Genomic DNA, 19,198 nt, shown 5'->3' with positions numbered 1-19,198 from the left:
TCGGTCGTCTTTCTCAACTTGTTGCCGGAAGGAGCCACTAGACCACCTTGCCGAACCAAGGTAATTCTTCTTCTTCTTCTTCTTCCCTCTCTAGCTATGTTTAGGCGAGCTTTGGGCCGGTGAATAGCCGGACAACCGTTCAAAATAGGGGTGCCTTGTTTCGGTCCATTCTCCCTCGTTGTCTGCCATTGGCTGCCATCGGTTGCCGTCCGCAGGGGCGACCATGGGTCCTTGGACCCGAGGCACCAACATTGACTCTGGCATGGTTATGTCGGTGGTAGTTGTGGGGAGGGAAGTTCCCCCATTTCGCCAAAGAAGAAGAGGGAAAAGAAAGAAAGAAGAAAGAAAGAAAATGGAGAGAGGAAGAGAGAGTTCAACTTCTCTCTCTCCTGCTCTCTTTTATCTCTCCTTCCCACTTTCTCTCTCTCTTTCCCATTCTTTCTCTCTCATATAGTCTCTCTTATTTCTCTCTCTACCAGACATGTTGAATGATTAAGGTTGACCCGTGATGAATGGCCTTGATCTCTAGTCATTGGGCGGCGTGCCTGCCCCCATCCTAGTCCTTATCAAATACAGTTAGATTTGATCGCCTCGATTTTTGTTGAACCACTATGCCCCAGTCCAGGCATGATTCGATGAATTTCACTTTGATCAAGCTGACTGGAGTGTCGGGCACTCCCGCCTGGTCAGTCTTGTGAGGATATTGGAATTAGGGCTCTATTCTTGAAATAATCACGATAAATTCTAATTGAAAATATAATTTTAAAATATCAGAATTTGAGAAGAATTTTTGGGATTAATTGGATCTATTAGTTGGATTGCATTAGCAAGGTAAGTAACGATCTGCCTTTTCTAGATTCTTTATTTATATTTTGTTATTTTTACATCAAATAAATTATTAATAGAATTATATGTGATTTATGAATAAAAAAATAGATATATAAGTTGGAGTACCATTTTTTGGACTATTGTTAAATTATTTATTCTTTTTGCATCGTATATATATATTTTGATTGAATTATGCTATATCTATTATTTTAAAAAAAAAAAACTTTGATGTGCATCAAATTTGGAACTATTACCCTGACTATATTCTAAACCCTGCCAATTGGGGGTTATGCATTGGCACTCTAATTCTGGCCTCACCACAAGGTATAAATATGGTATTCCGACCCATTTTGCAGGGTATAAAAATAGTATTTTGGCCCACTTCGTAGGATATAAGTGTGGTATTCTGGCTCACTCCGCAAAGTGTAAGTGTGGTATTCTGTTTTACTCCACAGGGTATAAGTGTGGTTTAGTTTTTCGCCTAGCCATAGGGTATACGTGTGGCTATAGTTAAAGGCTGTTGAGTTGAATAAGATTTGTTTCAAATCAGATTTATGATTATGTATACATATATTTGAAAGATAAAGACTTCAATGGATTGGTGTTTTGAAATGAAATTGATTAGATCTTTGTACTGATTTATTGCAATTTGTATTTATATTTTATGTTATTTTATGAATTGCTTAGCTAAGGTATTCATTACTTACTGGGCTATCTAGCCCATCATACGATTTCTTATTGTTTTTACAGATATGAAGAATTAGTTCGACCTAAGGTTTTACAATATGAAAGAGCAACTAGAAAAACTGTGGTACAAGTTATCTTAGATTAGAGTTTATTTAAATTGATGTATTACCATAGACTAATGTTAGAATTGTGAGACATTGTTAGTTCATATTGTGTCTGATGATCCTCCTATGTTAAAACTAAATCTACATTGCTAATAGATCCTATTAGACCTGATCCAAATCTATAGAATAAGATTTGCCATATGGCAGCCTTGATAATCTATGGCCCAAATTGAAATACATACGAACTAATTTTATTAAATACCTTTTTTTCTTAGCAAACCTTTACATATAGTGTCAACTAGATCTCATCTTGATTAAAGGTTGTGATGATTTATCTTCCAACCAATCTAAGGAATCTTGTCTATGTCATAAGGAAGGTGCTATGTTGTTCTACAAATCTATACTTAAAAAAAAAAAAAAATTGTTCCAACACTAGTAAATATAAACTATTTAGAAAATTTAGATTCTCCGGCAATACTTTCAATTTTTTATTTTTAAAATAAAATTGTTTTTAATAAATAATTGCATTTAATTTATTAATTATTTTTAATAATTCAGGGCAACTTGAGTTTAATTTTTAATTTTTAATAAATATTTATGTTTAATTTATTAATTATTTTTAATTTTCTAGATATGAAAATATTCAAAAATCAAACTTCTTTAATTCTACGTTGAGTAAAGGTGATATGGTGGTGGTGACAATTGTGGTGGTAGTGGAGATAATATTTGCAGCGATGGAGATGGTGGTAGTAGTGATGGAGGTGGAGACAATAGCTATAGTGATGCATGGAGATATTTGTGACACCATGGTAGAGGTGGTGATGACGGATGAGAGGTGGAAAGAGTATAAGGAGAGGGGGTAGGGAATTTTCTTGAAAAGTTTCAATATTTCATTTTCAAAAGAAAACATGAAAGATCTTGCTTTCATTCTTTTCAAAAAAATATGATAATATTTTTTTAAAAAAATAGAATTACTAATACAAACATGATTCAAGATATGCCACAATTTTACTTTTAAAATAGAAGAAGGAAAACAATATATTTTCTTTTTTAATTATTTATTGTTTGAACTCCCTTTCCCATTAAAACTTAGAGGTGGATATCAAAACATGCTCATATCATTTATCAAATTCAAAATACAAATATCCACTGAATTGGCCCAATTAAATTCCTTGTTGGAAATTGGAATTTGAAGAAAATTGTATTCTGGTAGGATATCTTTGAGGCGGGTCATATTTAGATTAAATGGCTGGACTCATGGTGCAGATAAGCTGACTAAGCTAATAAGTTCCTTGAACATTGCTCAATATATGAAAGGGTTATTGGAGCATAAGACCTACTTTCTAGCCACATTTTCTTTCCACTTAACTAAATTTCTTATTTTCTCTTGGCTCCACTTATCACATGTTGGTTACCCGCAACCCAACTATCTTTTAGTCAAAATCCTATATTTCTCTTTATTTTATAATGTTTTCATAAACTATGGGATATAGACAAATTTTTCATGTTAAAATGCTTTTGAACAATATAGCCTAATGGAAAGAAACATTACAATGGTTTTCTCATCTCGAACAAATTTTAGATTGAAGCCTGTAAAATTATTATTATTATCAGGTGCTATATAAAACTTCTTCATTGTGAATCACTGTGCTAATTTCTAGGGTTACTCATAGATCATTTAGGTACCGACTAACAACTACGTGTGTCATCACATAATTAAATAGGAGAAAATAGGATAAAAAATAAGAGCACACTCAAATACGTGGTTAGGGCTGGAAATGGGCCGGGATCAGGTTGCGCCACTCTTTGCTTTATAAAGGTCAGACTACAAATTAGCCTAACTATTTCCACAGAGCTTGGGCCGGCCCATGTTCTAGCATGGGCCTGGTTCAAAGGCTCGATGGACCCAAATATCCTACTCACTGGGGAAATTTAAAATGTCAGAGATATATCTGAAAGACTGAAATAAGTCTTATGTATGGTTATTTCATACCATGTATACCTATTTCATTTTGCATTCTCCATCATATTGTACATATTCCTATGGGTCATGCCCAAGTTGAATGAGGACTCTTTGCCATCCAAGTGGTCCATGGAATAATATGTTTTTATTTCTTTTATCTTATCCGTCTCCTTATTATATACCTCGTGTGCACCTTCTTTTTTTTCGGCTTCTATGTATTATCAGTACCTTCTTGAATGTCATTAGGCATTAGTCTCATACATTCTCTGTAAAAAATTTAAAAAAAAAAAAAAGAAAAAAAAAGTAGAAGAAGAAATGGAGGCTTTTATTTGAATTCCCCATGACATTTGGAAACTAATACATGACCAAGTTAGAGCCATAAAGTAGTAAAGTATTCATATACACTACCTTATCGCTCCCACTTTCAATTAAATACTGAAACACTCGCAGCAGTTAGAAAAGAGCCCCAAGTCCTGAGGTTTGCAATACACTAAGAGCATGAGTTTCTAATTGACAAAGGCACACTTCTTCCTGATCTCCCCCTGATTGCCTGTAAGCACTTCAATGTTCCCCATCTTAACCATGGACTCCCCAAAGTCCCTGAAGAATTCAGATGGGAAACCATTGGCTTGGGCTTGGCGCTCAACATATGCTTTGGTCTGGCTGTCAAGAATGAGAGTTGCGTCTGACGTGAAGAGCGCCCTCCTTTTGGCCACCAGCTTATAGTAGCTCGTGTCAAAGGTCTTAAAGCTCCCAGGATCCATTTCCACAATGGTGGTCGCATCATTAGGCCTGCACTTGCTCTTCAACTTTGGTAGGTAATTCTTGTCTAGCATTGGATCGGCATCACCATTTCCAGTGAAGTTGTATAGACGATTCGAGAAAGACGAGCAATGCGAGGTCCCTATTGTATGCCCACCTAGTCGAAAAGAGCAAAAGTTAGCTAAGTAATCAGAGAACAAATGCTCATGTCTCTCCAGTGATATCAACAAATTTCTCAATTTTGTCACAATTTGTTTAAGGAGTATACAATAATGAATAATATATATTGGACTCCTTCAAATTAATGTAACATAAGTTCATTAGGCTTGTTTGAACTGATCAATGACGACTGGATATATTGTGAAATGACACGGATATTCTTTTTGTGTTTGCAATTTGTTTGTATGGTAGGGACTTGATTTCCATTGTACCTGAGAGAACAACAAGGTCCTTGGCATTTAAACCCTTCGGGATGAAGAAGAGATTCAATATCTGACTGGTGCTGAAGAAAGGTGGTGGCAAGTTGGTTAAGGTCTCTGAGGCTACTGATATTTTCCCGTCCCTTCGGCCGGTGGGTACTTCCCAATATGGTCCTTTGGTCTGAAACAAGAAAGGATTCGGTAAAAAAAACACGCAGAAAACTGCTAAACTCATGAAGGATCAAGCTGGGAAGTGGCAAAAGATCATATTCTCTTACCAAAAGCACTCCATCCCTAGCTACTAGAGCTAAGATGTCGGCGCATGAAACAATGCCAGGACAAGCCTTCTCCAATTTAGCCTTGATGCGATCGATCACCCCATAACCTCGTAGGCTTAAATTCGGGCGTCCATCCTTCTCAGCTGGATTGTTCTGATCAGTACCATTCAATAGAATCGAAGCATCACATCCCTGCGGAGAGTTGCATTTTGTTAGAAGGTGTTCTTCATCATTTGAACAATATAGGTATGAGAATTCTTCTAGGGAACGAGGCAGCTGAATGACATACACGCACAAAACAATCATGGAAATGCATCCTAAGTAAAGGGCCGGCGAGGCTCGGTGCAAGTGACATGATCGTAGTCATCTCCTTGCGAATGATCTCTTCAGCTTTGGGGCATGTCTTTTGGTAGAATCCAACCTGCAAGCCTTGTGCATCTGATGAACCTAAGAGGAGGAGCACAAGGGCCAAATTTAGCAAGATCATGGAAGGGACGTCCTTAGGGGCCATTTACAGTGGAAAATGGAGAGATATTTGTTTGATGCTTGGATGGATGGGGGCTTGTACCACGTTATATAGGCGAGTGCCCAGCCTTGGGAACGTGTGTACAGAAAGTCATGCACTACTGCATGGAAGTTCTTTTTTCTTCCAGTAAAACCGGATATTTATTATATTATGCTTGAGTAAATGTAACTAAGAGAATTTGCGTGTAAAATGTTAGACAAGTGAATAGGAGCCGTGGAAATAGAAGCCCATAAAATAGTTTTTGTATGATTGGCTATAAATGACGCAACCCAATCAGTTGTACTAAGTGGTTTATTTTAAACAAACATAAGAAGCAATGCTATATACACTGACTGCATGGAAGTCGTAAACTAAGTGGTTTTATGATTTAATAAGGAAGAGGAAGGATGCTAAGAATGATTAGGGTAAAAAGGACAGGCCATGTGGGATGAAATCTACAGACAAGGATTTGCATGCTGGCAATGGAATATTCAAGTCTTAATTCATAATTACAGAACCTAAAAACACTCCTTTCCTTAATTAATTTTATATGAGAAGGATTTTGTGAGACATGTGGCATGCAAGGTAGTTGACCACGAGCTCACGTCATGTGCTTGGCCAAGTAAGTCTTTGGTCTAATGAGCACTCAACCTGCATTAGAATGGCCTCGTATCGGTTCATGCACTTGGACCTATCATCCTTGTATACAACGAAGCGATGATTGAGGTTGTTTCATTTAAAAAAAGGGAATCAAACTAAGGCTGAGACCATAACCACTTGTTTCGGCGCATCGATCTTAATGGATGATGGAGACTCAACATGTGGGGTGTGCATTTTTTTTCCTTTTAAGATGCAAATTGCCAACATGGATCAGCATTGCTTCATATGAATATATCTTGCTGACAATGGAAGGGAAAATGTTATCTAATCTTATCGACTACTTGATAACCGAGACAGAACTTGCACATGGCCAAAAACGGCACTTTAATTGGAACTAACTCAAACTAAAGGTGCAACGAGAAACAAAGTTTCGTGCAGTTAAAGTCTAGAGCAAATGACTCCTTTGTTTAATTTAAACAAAATAATGTGTTCAGTATGCAGAATATTGTTTAGTCCATTTACGTTATAAATGAAAGCATCGACTTTAGTCTAGCTGCGCATCCGAGGGATCTTACAAAACCTAGCCATAATTGTATCAAACTGAAAACTACAACATGATTGACAACAGCCTACAGGTTTCATGTTTCCAAGGCTAAATACTAGTGTGCTGCTGTGGGTTTATCTAGTGAACAAATAAAATCTTGGATAATGGCCTTATATTGATTTTCCTTTACTTCTCGTGCGTCTCACTTTTTAGTATTATATATCAATATGTTAAAGACTAGTGACATAGACTGTGAATTCAACCAAATCCAAGTTATTTAGAGATGCTAGGCATGAAATTGAGTTTTTTAATAGTTTATGAAAGGTATTTGATGAAAATAATTAAAGCTTTAATGCTTGTTCAATATTATGTTTGTAAACTATTATTTTAGTTTATCGTGTTCACTTGGTATGCTTAGAACATACTTCAGACTGTTGATACTTACTAGCTAGTTTAGCTCACTTTTGTTTTTTTTTTTTTTTTTTCTATTTTCACATTTTGAATAGTGGCTTGGAGGAGTGCAAGCATAGATTTACATTGGAGTTCCTAGTAGATCTAGTTGTCTTTGAATATTTGTGTCTAATTAGACTTGTTGTCTATTAGCGTTATTTTTCATTCTTTGGAGACTCTTATTTGGTTTATTGCCCATAATGTGTTGGAGCATTGTGACTCTGTCATTTTGGAATAATAGTTTGTTGAGAAAAATCTATTACTTAGATTAATCATTTCCTTGTATCTGGAGGATTGAGTAAGCCTTGTTTTTATATTGAATTTATTAAGATTTGATTAAGTTTGTTAATCAAGTAGCCTAACATGATTATAAGCATGTGACATCTGCCATGCGCTTGGTTCCGGGGCATTACATTTACTTTTCGTTAAACCATCCCAAAACTAGATTTGGATTTAGTTTAGAGATACCCATGCGAACTCTATGATATCCGCTCTATCCCAACAAATGCACATTTGTTAATCATCTCTCTTTACATTTCTTCTCTATACCTATTGAATGGATGGAACAGAGAAACCACTTCCCTCTCTAGAAATTCATCAAAATTTGAAAAAGAAAAATAGAGCAAATAATATTCTACCATGTATATGTTTGTATGTATATATTCCCCTACTTATACTAGGATTTTAATCCAAGTCATGAGTTAGAGAGTTAGTCCCATATTGTTCCAGCTGGAATAGGGGTGCTTTTGGATTTGAATGGAAAACCTTCCTGACAGCTACACTATCAAGGCCCAAAGTAGGAACAGCCGGGTAGTTTCCTATTTTGTTACTAATTGGGAAAAGGTCTAAGGATGGTATCTCTAAAAATTCGTCTCAATTTTTAAGTGGTGAGAGTTGGGTTCTTAGTTCTCATATTTAGTTGGATTAGCAACTAATAGTCCTAGTTGAACTGGAATTGCTGGAGTTTTTATGGAGCAGCCGTTATAGTTAATGTACCGTGGGATCAACCATGGAGTGGGTGGGTTCTTCAGTCTACAACGGCAGTCAACTTGGAGAACAACCCGTCTCCTACTTGGAGTTTGTGACTGAGTCAAATAAAGGCTTTATGAGAGATTCTGTGGGAAATCGGATTCCTTGTAGAAGCGGGCCGTCAGTTGTTTGTATATACGGAGGTTTTATATCATGGGTTGCAGAAGAGGCTGTGGGCGCTCCCACACAAAGCCGGCAGATTTCTGATGCTCAATAGCCGTGATCACGTCAAGCTCTAGACAAGGTACTTTGGTTCCTCCTGAAGTCCACTGCGGAGGAGCAACCCGTAGATTAGAGCGTCAGAAGACAGACATATATATATAAACTGAAAATCAATTTTCAGATTTTTGGTTATTATATTTGCATATTATAATATATGACTAATTTCTGTGAACTGAAAATTATGTTAAGATGTACAATAAATTACAGTAAAAATTTCATATTGCCAAAATATTCTATGTCCTATTCAGCAATTTTAGTTTGATATAATATATTTCAGGGACTTATATCTAAAAAATATTAATCTTAAAAATAGTTTAGTATATCTTACAATATACAATTTTGATTGAATAATATACTAACTTAACTTTTAGGTTGGTCAATTTTCATGTAAGCTTACGATCATGTCTGTGTCAAATAATTATTACATTCGTCAAGACTTGACATAATGAATGATACGAAGTTGTAGCACTTGATATTTACGATTCACAATTCGAATATGGTGTCATAATCATAATAAGTCCTCCGTAACATGATAATGGCTTGAGCTCTACAACATGGCTTAAGTTTGCCACTACATCCTCAACATGGAAATATAAAAAATATCATGTACATTGGCTCGAATAGGTGCCAAAGCAACTCTATAAGCTATCTCACCAACTCTTTCTAGTTTTTCAAATAAACCAACAAACCCGGGACTCAAGTTGCCCTAAATTTTGAACCTCACGATTTTCTTTGTAGGTGACGCTATAAGAAATACATGATCACCCACTTGAAACTATAGTTACATCTCCTCACATCCGCATAACTCTTTTGTCTACTCTATGTTATCATCTTTTGGTTCGCTAATTATCCTTGCACGCTTGTGGTATATTGTTCTATGAATATATTGTCGTTTTCATATCTCTGACTCGTTTTTTTGGATTAGGAGCATGATAATTAAGGTGGTATCAGAGCAAAACCGGTCAGCACGTGCCTATTTGGATTTTCTATGAGTTCCTTCTCCTCGATCAAATCATTAAGAGAAGGGCGACTTAGATGTTTGGACACATACGATGTTGGTTGAGGGATACACCAGTATGAAGGATTGATTCGATATATATAGAAGGAAATAAAAGATAAACCAAAAATCAAATGGGATGAAATTGTAAGGTAGTACTTATGTCACTACATCTTTTAGGAAGTGTGGTCCTAAATATGATGAAATGGTAGAAAAGGATTCATATAGCCAACTCCAACTAGTTTGAGATTAAGACTTAGTTAAGTTGAGTTGAATTGAGTCGGGAATGGAATAATTATACTAGATCTCCATCTTCAAACAATTGGTCTGAATCCTAATTTTTACAACAAGATATGGTTCCTTCTCTTACTCTCATTAGCATTTTCATGAAAAAAATGCAGTATTAGTGTTACATTCTTTGGGTTGCCTCTAAATTGGTTTCCTCTAATATAGAGAAATAATGCAGGTCCTATTTATCTCTATTTTTCCTTTCTACCTGCTCCTCTATGAGCCTTTGTCTTTCCTTAAGCTGATCTAGCATATGTTTCTCTCTATGAACCCATTCTACACCTTTTCTTCGCCTTGACAATCGGCTCTATGTTCTAATTCTTAAGGCAAAAATGACTTGGTCATTTGTAAATGCATGACAACCCAATTTGTCATTATCAAATAGGATATAGTAAATATCTCCAATGAGCAATGTCAGAACATTTGGTTGCAAGGACATCTTCAAGCATCCAAGAAGGTTTATTATGTACAGAGATAGGACAACTATGATTTGTTTTGAATTTAAGAAGAAATCTATGCTCCACTTCCAAATTTCCAAACTAAACCTATATATAGCGCCAAATTAACTTTTAGGCATGTTAGAATCCAACCCAAAAGCTTAAACTCAAAGGTAGATGGACCAAGTATCCAAGAAGGTTTATTATGTATAGAGATAGAACAACTATGATTTGCATTGAATTCAAGAAAAAACCTATACTTCCATTTTCATTCCAAATTAACTTTTAGACATGTTAAAACCCCACCCAAAAGCTTAAACTGGTAGGTGGATGGACCCATGCATATATAAGCACCAATAAGGACCCTTCTCTATTCATTAATCGGATTATTACTACTCTCTCAAACAAGAAAGCTTAAACCGGTAGCTGGATGGACCCATGCGTATATAAGCACCAATAAGGACCCTTCTCTATTCAATATGGGACTATTACTGCTCTCTCAAATAAGAACTTTGGAGGTTGGATGGGCAAGAGAGATAAGACCATGTTAAAACCCAACCAAGAAGGTTATCCTAGTAGATGGATGTGAATATGTAAGCACCACTAATATCTCTTCAATGATCAATATGGGATTATTATTGCACTATCTACAATTTTAGCTAGCAAACTTTCCTACTTTCACCTCTTGTACTTCTAGCTACGTGTTGTACATTTTGAAGAATACCTAATAATAGCATGAACAAAAAGAACTTTAAAAGAAAGAGGAGTTGCTTATACATCTACTGCTAGTATTGTTAATGACAACATGGTTTTTTCTTGACTTAACTATCGACTAGGGCTGGTCCAACTCTTAGACGACTGAGACGGTCACTTGAGGCTCCAGCTGAAACAAGGCCCACTACAGGAAAGGCTTCAAAAACAAAACAGAAAGAAAAAAGAACTCCTTAGTGAGTTCCTCTTAGGTCGGCCCACTACAAGAAAAGCCTCAAAGACAAAACGGAAAGAAAAAAATGCCCCTCTTAGTGAGTTTGCCTTGGGCCCCCAAATGCATTGAGCCGCTCCTGCCTTCAACCTACAAAATAATAGACAAGTATCTAACATATAAATCTAACTGAATTCAACTCAATCCAAATGTCCATAATTTTACATATTTAAACCTCCATCATTAAAACACCAATTAAAACTCTGGTGGATGAGAAAATATTAAGATTTCAATTCGATCTTCATTTTTGTTAAAATATTATTATGATTCTCAGTTGGGATCAAGAGATCTTTTAGAGAAGCAGTGTTGGGTTTTTTTCTGAATAGTTTAATAATTTATGTTTTGACATCAACTGTTGATAATGTATGTTTGATTCCAATTGGGTGCAGCACAACACTGGTGATGTTTTTCAGGATTAGTGACGAAATGATTGGAACTTTTGTTCAACATTTCGTCTTGAAGTTGGAGATGTTTTTCATAATTAGTGATGAAACAGTTGGAACTCATTCAACATTGTGGCACCAATTTGCCAAAGAGAGGTAGCTCAGAAAGAAAGTTCTACTAAAGGGCTGAGTGATACTAGAGGGAACATACAATATGTTGAAGTAGAGGAAGAATATAGATATCCTAGTACTTTTCCTGAAGGTGATCCTCTGTTTAGAGCAATTCTTGGTCACAAGTTAGTCTATTCTCCATCCAACAACTAGATATGATGTTGTTATGAAGACTTAAATAGTTGGACAGAGTCATGGGAGGCCTTGAAAAACCCATCCCAATTCCCAAATGGATTCAGTGTTGTTACCCACTAAACTAGCTAAACAAGGAAAAAAGGGGCAGCATGACTCGTCTAACAACCATTTAAGTCTTTTACTAGCATTGAACAAGCGCAATGCATGTCAATGAAGCAAGGAAGGCTATGGTTCCTCCTCTGATTGGTCCTCTTGTTTCTCTCAAAATATGATGACTATACTAGACAAGAGAATCATTATCATGTATTTTCTTTTCTTTTCTTTTCTTTTTTTTTGATTTTTTGTCACTCTCAAACCAGAATACTTGAACAAAGTGAGGTGGTTGCAGTAATAAGAGAAACCAAAACATCTTGGAGAATAGAGAATTTGGTCCATTCTGCAACAGTTACGTTAGTCAGTAGATAAAACATCCATCTTAGCAAGAAGTAGAATATACATCATCAGCACCACCACCACCATCATCATCACAATAACAATACTAATAGTAATAATAATAGTTGATATAGTAATAATAATAATAAAAAAATAATAATAATAATTTTAATAATAATAATAATAGCAACAGTATTAGAAGCAGCATTAATAACAATGATAATAATAACAATCATTGAAGTTGTTTATTTTACAAGAGTAGTTCATAGCACAATTAACAGAGAGGGAGTGAGTCATATCCTCAACAAAAAAGGAGTCATTTCCTTGTATTGTTTTTTTTTTTTTTTGCTGCTTAAAAAAAGGGGAAAGGGGGAGGATGGGACAAGCCCACCCCCGCGTAGCAACCTCCACTGGGCGCCCATTCCGTCAGGAGAATATTCGATGCGGGCAGAAATAACCGTGTGTTGGGCACCCGGGCCGGTTTTACTCGTACCCTCCCCACCCGTGGGCCCAGCTCGGTTATCCCTCTAGACTCCGACACGAATTCCACGTGTGAATACGTCACACCTAGCACCACTAAGGCTACCAATAGAGCGATACGTCCTTCCAGACCCTATGTCCGAGCAGGAAGCATCCGGTCTCCACAATTTAATCGATGTCCATACGTTTCGAACTCGAAACCACTTGGTTGGAAGTAAGGCCACACTCCCACTGGGCTACCATCTCAGTGGTTTTCCTCGTATTGTTTCAACACCGGCTTCCGCACACTTAATTTTGGAAAAAAATGACAATAGAATATAACCGTGGTTCGATCCTGAGGTAGCAAACTCATAATTAAACAAGCAATGGACACACTTTTTCAGCACGTGCAACATCTTTGCTCTTATAAGTACACAATTTTTTCTGATAAATACACCACCATATAGATCTTCAGCAAAGAGAGAGAGAGGCACAATTAAATTAATCAAAAGAATTATTATTTCGGTATTGAATTCCATACCAATACTATATTAGTATTGTATTAGTATAGTATGGTATGGAGTTTTTGGCATACCGAGTATCGATACCCCATATATATAGGTTAACGATACATCAAATTTACTTCAAATAAGTTGATTTTTGGCGTCCCAACTATCAATTAGATGCCCCCTTTTTTTTGGATTAAGAACATACATTGCACGTGCCAAATACTTTTAGGATTAATGCCCTGCATAGGCAAACAAATTCGCCTTGAGCCTAACTCTAAAAGGTGACGGAAGGAAAAGGTCGATGGACAACATATATGTCATTCTCGGAAGGATATTAACCAGCTGGGTGAAACATTACTTAGGGGATCTATTTTATTTATTAAAAAGAACTGCTGGTTGGATCAAACTTGATGTTTATGCTCGTGGTACCTTTAATTTTATCCTTAATTGCCAAGCAACACAGGGCAATGTTTGAGCCAATATTTCCAAATCTCTTGGACCCCTATGCAGTGTTGCAAGCACATTAAATCTAAAATCATTTTTCACTGCTCCATTCGATTACTAGTTTCTATTTAAATAACACAAATTTCAACAATCTTCATAATACCAAAGGAAGAAAAAAAACAGATCAGAGAAACAAAATCAGGCATTTCAACTCGAATCAAAATAAAAAAGAAAACAAGAATTCTGTATCAGTTGTTGTGTCAAAAGGAGGATTCGAATCCATTCAATCAGTATGCTGTTTAACCAGCATCCGTGGACCTAATAATCACCATAAGAAGAAAGAAAAGAATTCTAAAAATTTCCTGGAATTGTGTGTGTGTGTGTGTGTGAGAGAGAGAGAGAGAGAGAGAGATTTTATTTACTTTGAGAGGATTAAGGGATGTTTATCGGTGAAAGAGCTTGCGATGCGGCGGAGCTCGGCGTCAATCTTGTGTGCACCTGCACATGTATGAGCGCGCACAAGAGAAATAAATCCTCTCCCTAACCTCCAGTTTTAATTCCAAAAAATTAAAATAAAAATATAGTTTAGATCAAAGTTTACCATATCGGTCGGTACTGATACGTATCGACCATACCGTACCAATACCGATATCGAACTGATATGTGATACAAAAAATGTATGAACACTCAGTATACCGAACCAACCTCGTAGCGAGCATACTGATACTATAATAGGATGGTATCGATATAGGATCCGATACCGAGACGGCATATATTAGTCTAGATCAATATTTATAGTCTTTGGCTTTCAAAAGCCTAGTTTTATTTTTGTTTAGAAAATGAACCTACATTAATAGTTAAAATAAACTATACCAGTAGATCTGATTTTGAAAAAGTTGTGTACAATCTTCAGAAGACCACACCCTCATAACCATTTATCTCCCAAGAGATATATTTCACCCAATGCCCCGCTGCAGAACTGTCTGTTTTGCGTAAGGCCCGGCCCGTAAGCCGACCTAATGCAGTAAGAAGTGACGTCGCTGGGATTAACCCGGGATTTGATCCGTTTCGCAACTCGCCGGCCTTTTCCCCCTGTTTTGTGAGCTCGGCCGCTGCCGTCCACTTGGGCCCAACGTTGAAGCCCGGCAGCAGCAAGCGGGCTGCGGCTCCGCCATGTAAGAAGGCCTGGTTTCTTTCTTAGTTTCTAGTTCTTGAGCGAGGCGTAGAGTGGAACATGGCCCGTGGCCTGGCATTGGAACGAAGCCCAAATAGCCGTAAGAATCCCAATCCTGGTCGGACACAAGTTCGTCTCCTTCTCAACCTCCGGCGAGTTCGCCGTTTATTTAAACGCACGCCTCCCTTCTTGTGTAGCGCATCCTAGTTCCTAGAGCTCTCTCTCTCTGTTGGTTTCATATCAGATCTTTGGCTTCCGTCCAACGCCCTGCTTGGACTTCGCTGCGGTCGCCGGCTAACCTCGCCGGAGATCCGGTAAGAGCCCTTCTTCTCCTTGGTTTTTCTTGCCCTCATATTCCATGTTAAGTAAAACCATGATTTGTTCGATTTCTGGCGAGAAATCGCTGGGATTAACCGTAATTTGATCCCCCCTGTTTCGCAACTCGCCGGCCTTTCCCCGTGTTTTGTGAACTCGGCCGCTGCCGTCCCCTTCGGCCCGACATTGAAGCCCAGCGGCAGGCAAGCGGGCTGCAGCTCCGCCATGTTCTGTTTCCTTTATTTCCGGCCACTTGCCGTCCATCCGCTGTTGGCTGTTGCTTTTTGACGGCCGGTCGGGACTAATGGCAGCACCACCGTGACCTCGGTAGCTATCCTCTGCTATCAGGAAAAACCTTTTTTATCTTTCCTCACGTCCTCTGCCTTTATGTTAGTCTCTTTTTTGTTCTGCCTATACTTCTATCTTTCTCTCTCTTGTGACGGACAGACCTACTGCGTCGCTTCTCGTATGGTCAGAATGGATCCCAACTCAGCTCTACTCCCGGGAGACTAATTTCCACAAAATATTTTTTGATTATTCAATTTGATATTATAAGAGGGTGCTGAAATTTATAATTTTGATTTTTAATTTGGATAAATTTTTGATAAAAATATAATATCTGAATATTTAGTTTTAATAGAGAATTTCATAATTAGTTAGTTTTATGTGCTTATGGTCTGCACTGTACTGCGCTACGCAGGGTAAGTAATAATTCATCTTCTCTAGATTTTTCAATTAATTGGAATAAGTGTTTGACATTACATAAATTATGAGTTGATTATGTATGATTTATGAATTTTATAGATCAATATTTTGAACAAAAAATTTTATTTAGCATGTTCAATTGTTTTTTTTATAAAGCACATTTTTGATTTAACTATAAGCAAGCTTAGGATTTAGCTATAAACACCACTAGAAACTGCTCAAGATTTAGCTATAAACACCATTAAGACTCGGTGAGTGAGAAGAGAGTATGATTTCATTTTGTTCTTCATTTTGGTTCAAATATTATTATGATTCGTAATTAGGAATCAAGAGATCTTTCAAAGATGCTGTGTTAGGTTTTTCAAAATATTTTAATAATTTATGTTATGTCATCAACTATTATCACGACCGAACCCGAGGATAGATGAGAAGAGACACCGATTCCAATTTGGGTTCGTCACAACTAATAGTCGAACACTAACAATGTTTCTCAAGATTAGTGACGAAGTAGTTGGAATATTATTCTGCATTTTGTCTTAAATACATGGAGATAATTTTCTTAATTAGCGATGAAAAAGCTGGAATTTATTCAACATTTTGGCTCTTGAGTTACATAGCCAATTTACCAAAGAGAACAAACTCAGAAAGAAAGTTCTACTAAAGGGATGAGGGATACTGGAGAGAAAATTTAATCTGTTGAAGAATAGGAAGAGTTATAGATATCTTAATCCTTTCCAAGAGATGTTCCCTTTGTTTAGAACATTCTGAGTCAGAAGTTAATCTGTTGTCAATCCAACAATTAGATATGTTGATATGAAGGCTTAAATAGTTGAACGGAACCATGGGAAGTGTAGAAAAACCAAACAAAGAGAGATGATTATCCAGCTAAAACCAAACTCGACGACAAATGCAAAATAAATTCAGGATAAACCGAAATAATTTCTTATCTTGGTGGCGACCAAATGAAAACGAGCTGGCATTCTACCTGATATACTTATTTTAGTTTATCGTTCACTTGGTATGCTTAGAACCTAGTTCGGAATGTTAATACTCACTAGCTGGTTTAGCTCACTTTTGTTTTTTTTTTCTATTTTCACATTTTGAATAGTGGCTTGGAGGAGTGCAAGCATAGATTTACTTTGGAGTTCCTAGTAGATCTAGTTGTCTTTGAATATTTGTGTCTAATTAGACTTCTTGTCTATTAGCGTTATTTTTCGTTCTTTGGAGACTCTTATTTGATTTATTGCCCATAATGTGTTGGAGCATTATGACTCTGTCATTTTGGATTAATAGTTTGTTGAGAAAAATCTATTACTTAGATTAATCATTTCCTTGTATCTGGAGGATTGAGTAAGTCTTGTTTTTATATCGAATTTATTAAGATTTGATTAAGTTTGTTAATCAAGTAGCCTAACATGATTATAAGCATGTGACATCTGCCATGCTCTTGGTTCCGGGGCATTACATTACTTTTCGTTAAACCATCCCAAAACTAGATTTGGAGTTAGTTTAGAGATACCCATGCGAACTCTATGATATCCGCTCTATCCCAACAATGCCCATTTGTTAATCAACTCTCTTTACATTTCTTCTCTATACCTATTGAATGGATGGAAGAGAGAAACCACTTCCCTCTCTAGAAATTCATCAAAATTTGAAAAAAAAAAATAGAGCAAATAATATTTCTACCATGTATATGTTTGTATGTATATATTCCCATACTTATACTAGGATTTTAATCCAAGTCATGAGTTAGAGAGTTATTCCCATATTGTTCCAGTTGGATTTGAATGGGAAACCTTTCCTGACAGCTACACTATCGAGGCCCAAAGTAGGAACAGCCGGGTAGTCTCCTATTTTGTTACTAATTGGGAAAAGGTATAAGGATGGTATCTCTAAAAATTCGTCTCGAGTTTTAAGTGGTGAGAGTTGGGTTCTTAGTTCTCATACTTAGTTGGATTAGCAATTAATAGTCTTAGTTGAACTGGAATTGCTGGAGTTTTTATGGAGCAGCCATAATAGTTAATGTACCGTGGGATCAAACATGGAGTGGGTGGGTTCTTTAGTCTACAACGGCAGTCAACTTGGACAACAACCCGTCTCCTACTTGGAGTTTGTGGCTGAGTCAAAATAAAGGCTTTATGCGAGATTCTGTGGGAAATCGGAGTCCTTGTAGAAGCGGGCCGTCATTTGTTTTTATATACGGAGGTATTGTATCATAGGTTGCAGAAGAGGCTGTGGGCGCTCCTCCACAAAGCCGGCAAATTTCTGGTGCTCAATAGCCGTGATCACGTCGAGCTCTAGACAAGGTACTTGGTTTCTCCTGAAGTCCACTGCGGAGGAGCAACCCGTAAATTAGAGCGTCAGAAGACAGACAGATATATATATTGTTGCGGAAAATACAGGATCCAAACGGCGAACAGAACAATGCATAGAATTGAGAGAGGAAGAGGAAGAAGAAATTGAACACAGAGATTTACGTGGTTCGGCAATGTGCCTACGTCCACGAGAGCGAAACGGCCGTAACTTTTCTTCTGTCACCTAATAACAAGGGTTACAAGATATTTATAGCTAAACCCTAACCCTAGAGTCCCAATCCCTATCAGCATCCCTGGTAAAATAAAATATTACATAATTATCCCAAAGATAAATATATCCCGTCGCTTCGCTCCGCTCCGTTAGAATACTAGTGTACCACTCAAATAAGAATACCACTTAATATGAGCCACTTATTCTAACAATCTCCACCTTGGCCAATATTCACCCCTTAGGAGAAAAATAACCTGGGACACCACCTGACGCTGATAGGTTGGAACACATCCTCTCTAGCACCTAGAGATGTTAACCAAGTCCAAGCAATGCTTGAACTTGGCTGCAGTAACAGGTTTTGTCAACATGTCTGCTGCATTTTCAGAAGTGTGAACTTTCTCAAGCAATATATCACCGGAAGAAACCAACTCCCTGATCTTGTGATACCTCACATCTATGTGCTTGGTTCTCGCATGATACACCTGGTTCTTCGCCAAATAGATCGCACTCTGACTGTCACAATGCAACTGAACTCCACCTTGCTGAACACCCAGCTCCTTGACTAATCCCGTTAACCACAATGCTTCCTTGGCAGCCTCAGCCACTGCCATATACTCTGACTCAGTCGTAGATAGTGCAACTAGAGACTGTACCATGGACCTCCAACTGATAGGCCCTCGTGCAAGAGCAAATACATAGCCTGTAGTCGACCTCCTGTCATCCAAGTCCCCTGCATAATCTGCATCAACATACCCCACGACTGAAGGATCATCTTGCTGTCTGACAAACATGATACCATGGTCTGTAGTACTCCTCAAGTATCTGAAAATCTACTTGACTGCATTCC

At 37.3% G+C, this 19,198-nt stretch overlaps 1 protein-coding gene across 1 annotated transcript; it reads right to left on the bottom strand.

Annotated features, from left to right (window-relative positions):
- Positions 1 to 3,886: 3,886 nt before the first annotated feature.
- LOC103700349 (peroxidase 27-like) lies at positions 3,887 to 5,587 on the bottom strand. The gene is made up of 4 exons (XM_039116531.3): positions 5,331 to 5,587; positions 5,042 to 5,233; positions 4,776 to 4,944; positions 3,887 to 4,501 (listed from the first exon to the last, which is right to left on the bottom strand). The coding sequence occupies exons 1-4, from the start codon at positions 5,550 to 5,552 to the stop codon at positions 4,089 to 4,091; spliced, it is 996 nt and encodes a 331-aa protein (XP_038972459.1). The 5' UTR covers positions 5,553 to 5,587; the 3' UTR covers positions 3,887 to 4,088.
- Between the last annotated feature and the right edge of the window lie 13,611 nt (positions 5,588 to 19,198).

The sequence above is a fragment of the Phoenix dactylifera genome, chromosome 8 (assembly GCF_051530095.1).
Source record: "Phoenix dactylifera cultivar Ajwa chromosome 8, Ajwa_hap1_PhDact_Kaust_v1.1, whole genome shotgun sequence".
NCBI lineage: Eukaryota > Viridiplantae > Streptophyta > Magnoliopsida > Arecales > Arecaceae > Phoenix > Phoenix dactylifera.
The sequence above is the reverse complement of the archived record's forward strand: the minus strand, read 5'-3'. Positions and strand labels throughout refer to the sequence as shown.

Coding starts and splice junctions, on each gene's coding strand:
- LOC103700349 (XM_039116531.3), bottom strand. CDS start 5,552: ATGGCCCCTAAGGACGTCCCTTCCATGATCTTGCTAAATTTGGCCCTT. Junction 5,234..5,330: donor TCCATGATTGTTTTGTGCGT/GTATGTCATTCA, acceptor AACTCTCCGCAG/GGATGTGATGCTTCGATTCT. Junction 4,945..5,041: donor CTAGGGATGGAGTGCTTTTG/GTAAGAGAATAT, acceptor TTCTTGTTTCAG/ACCAAAGGACCATATTGGGA.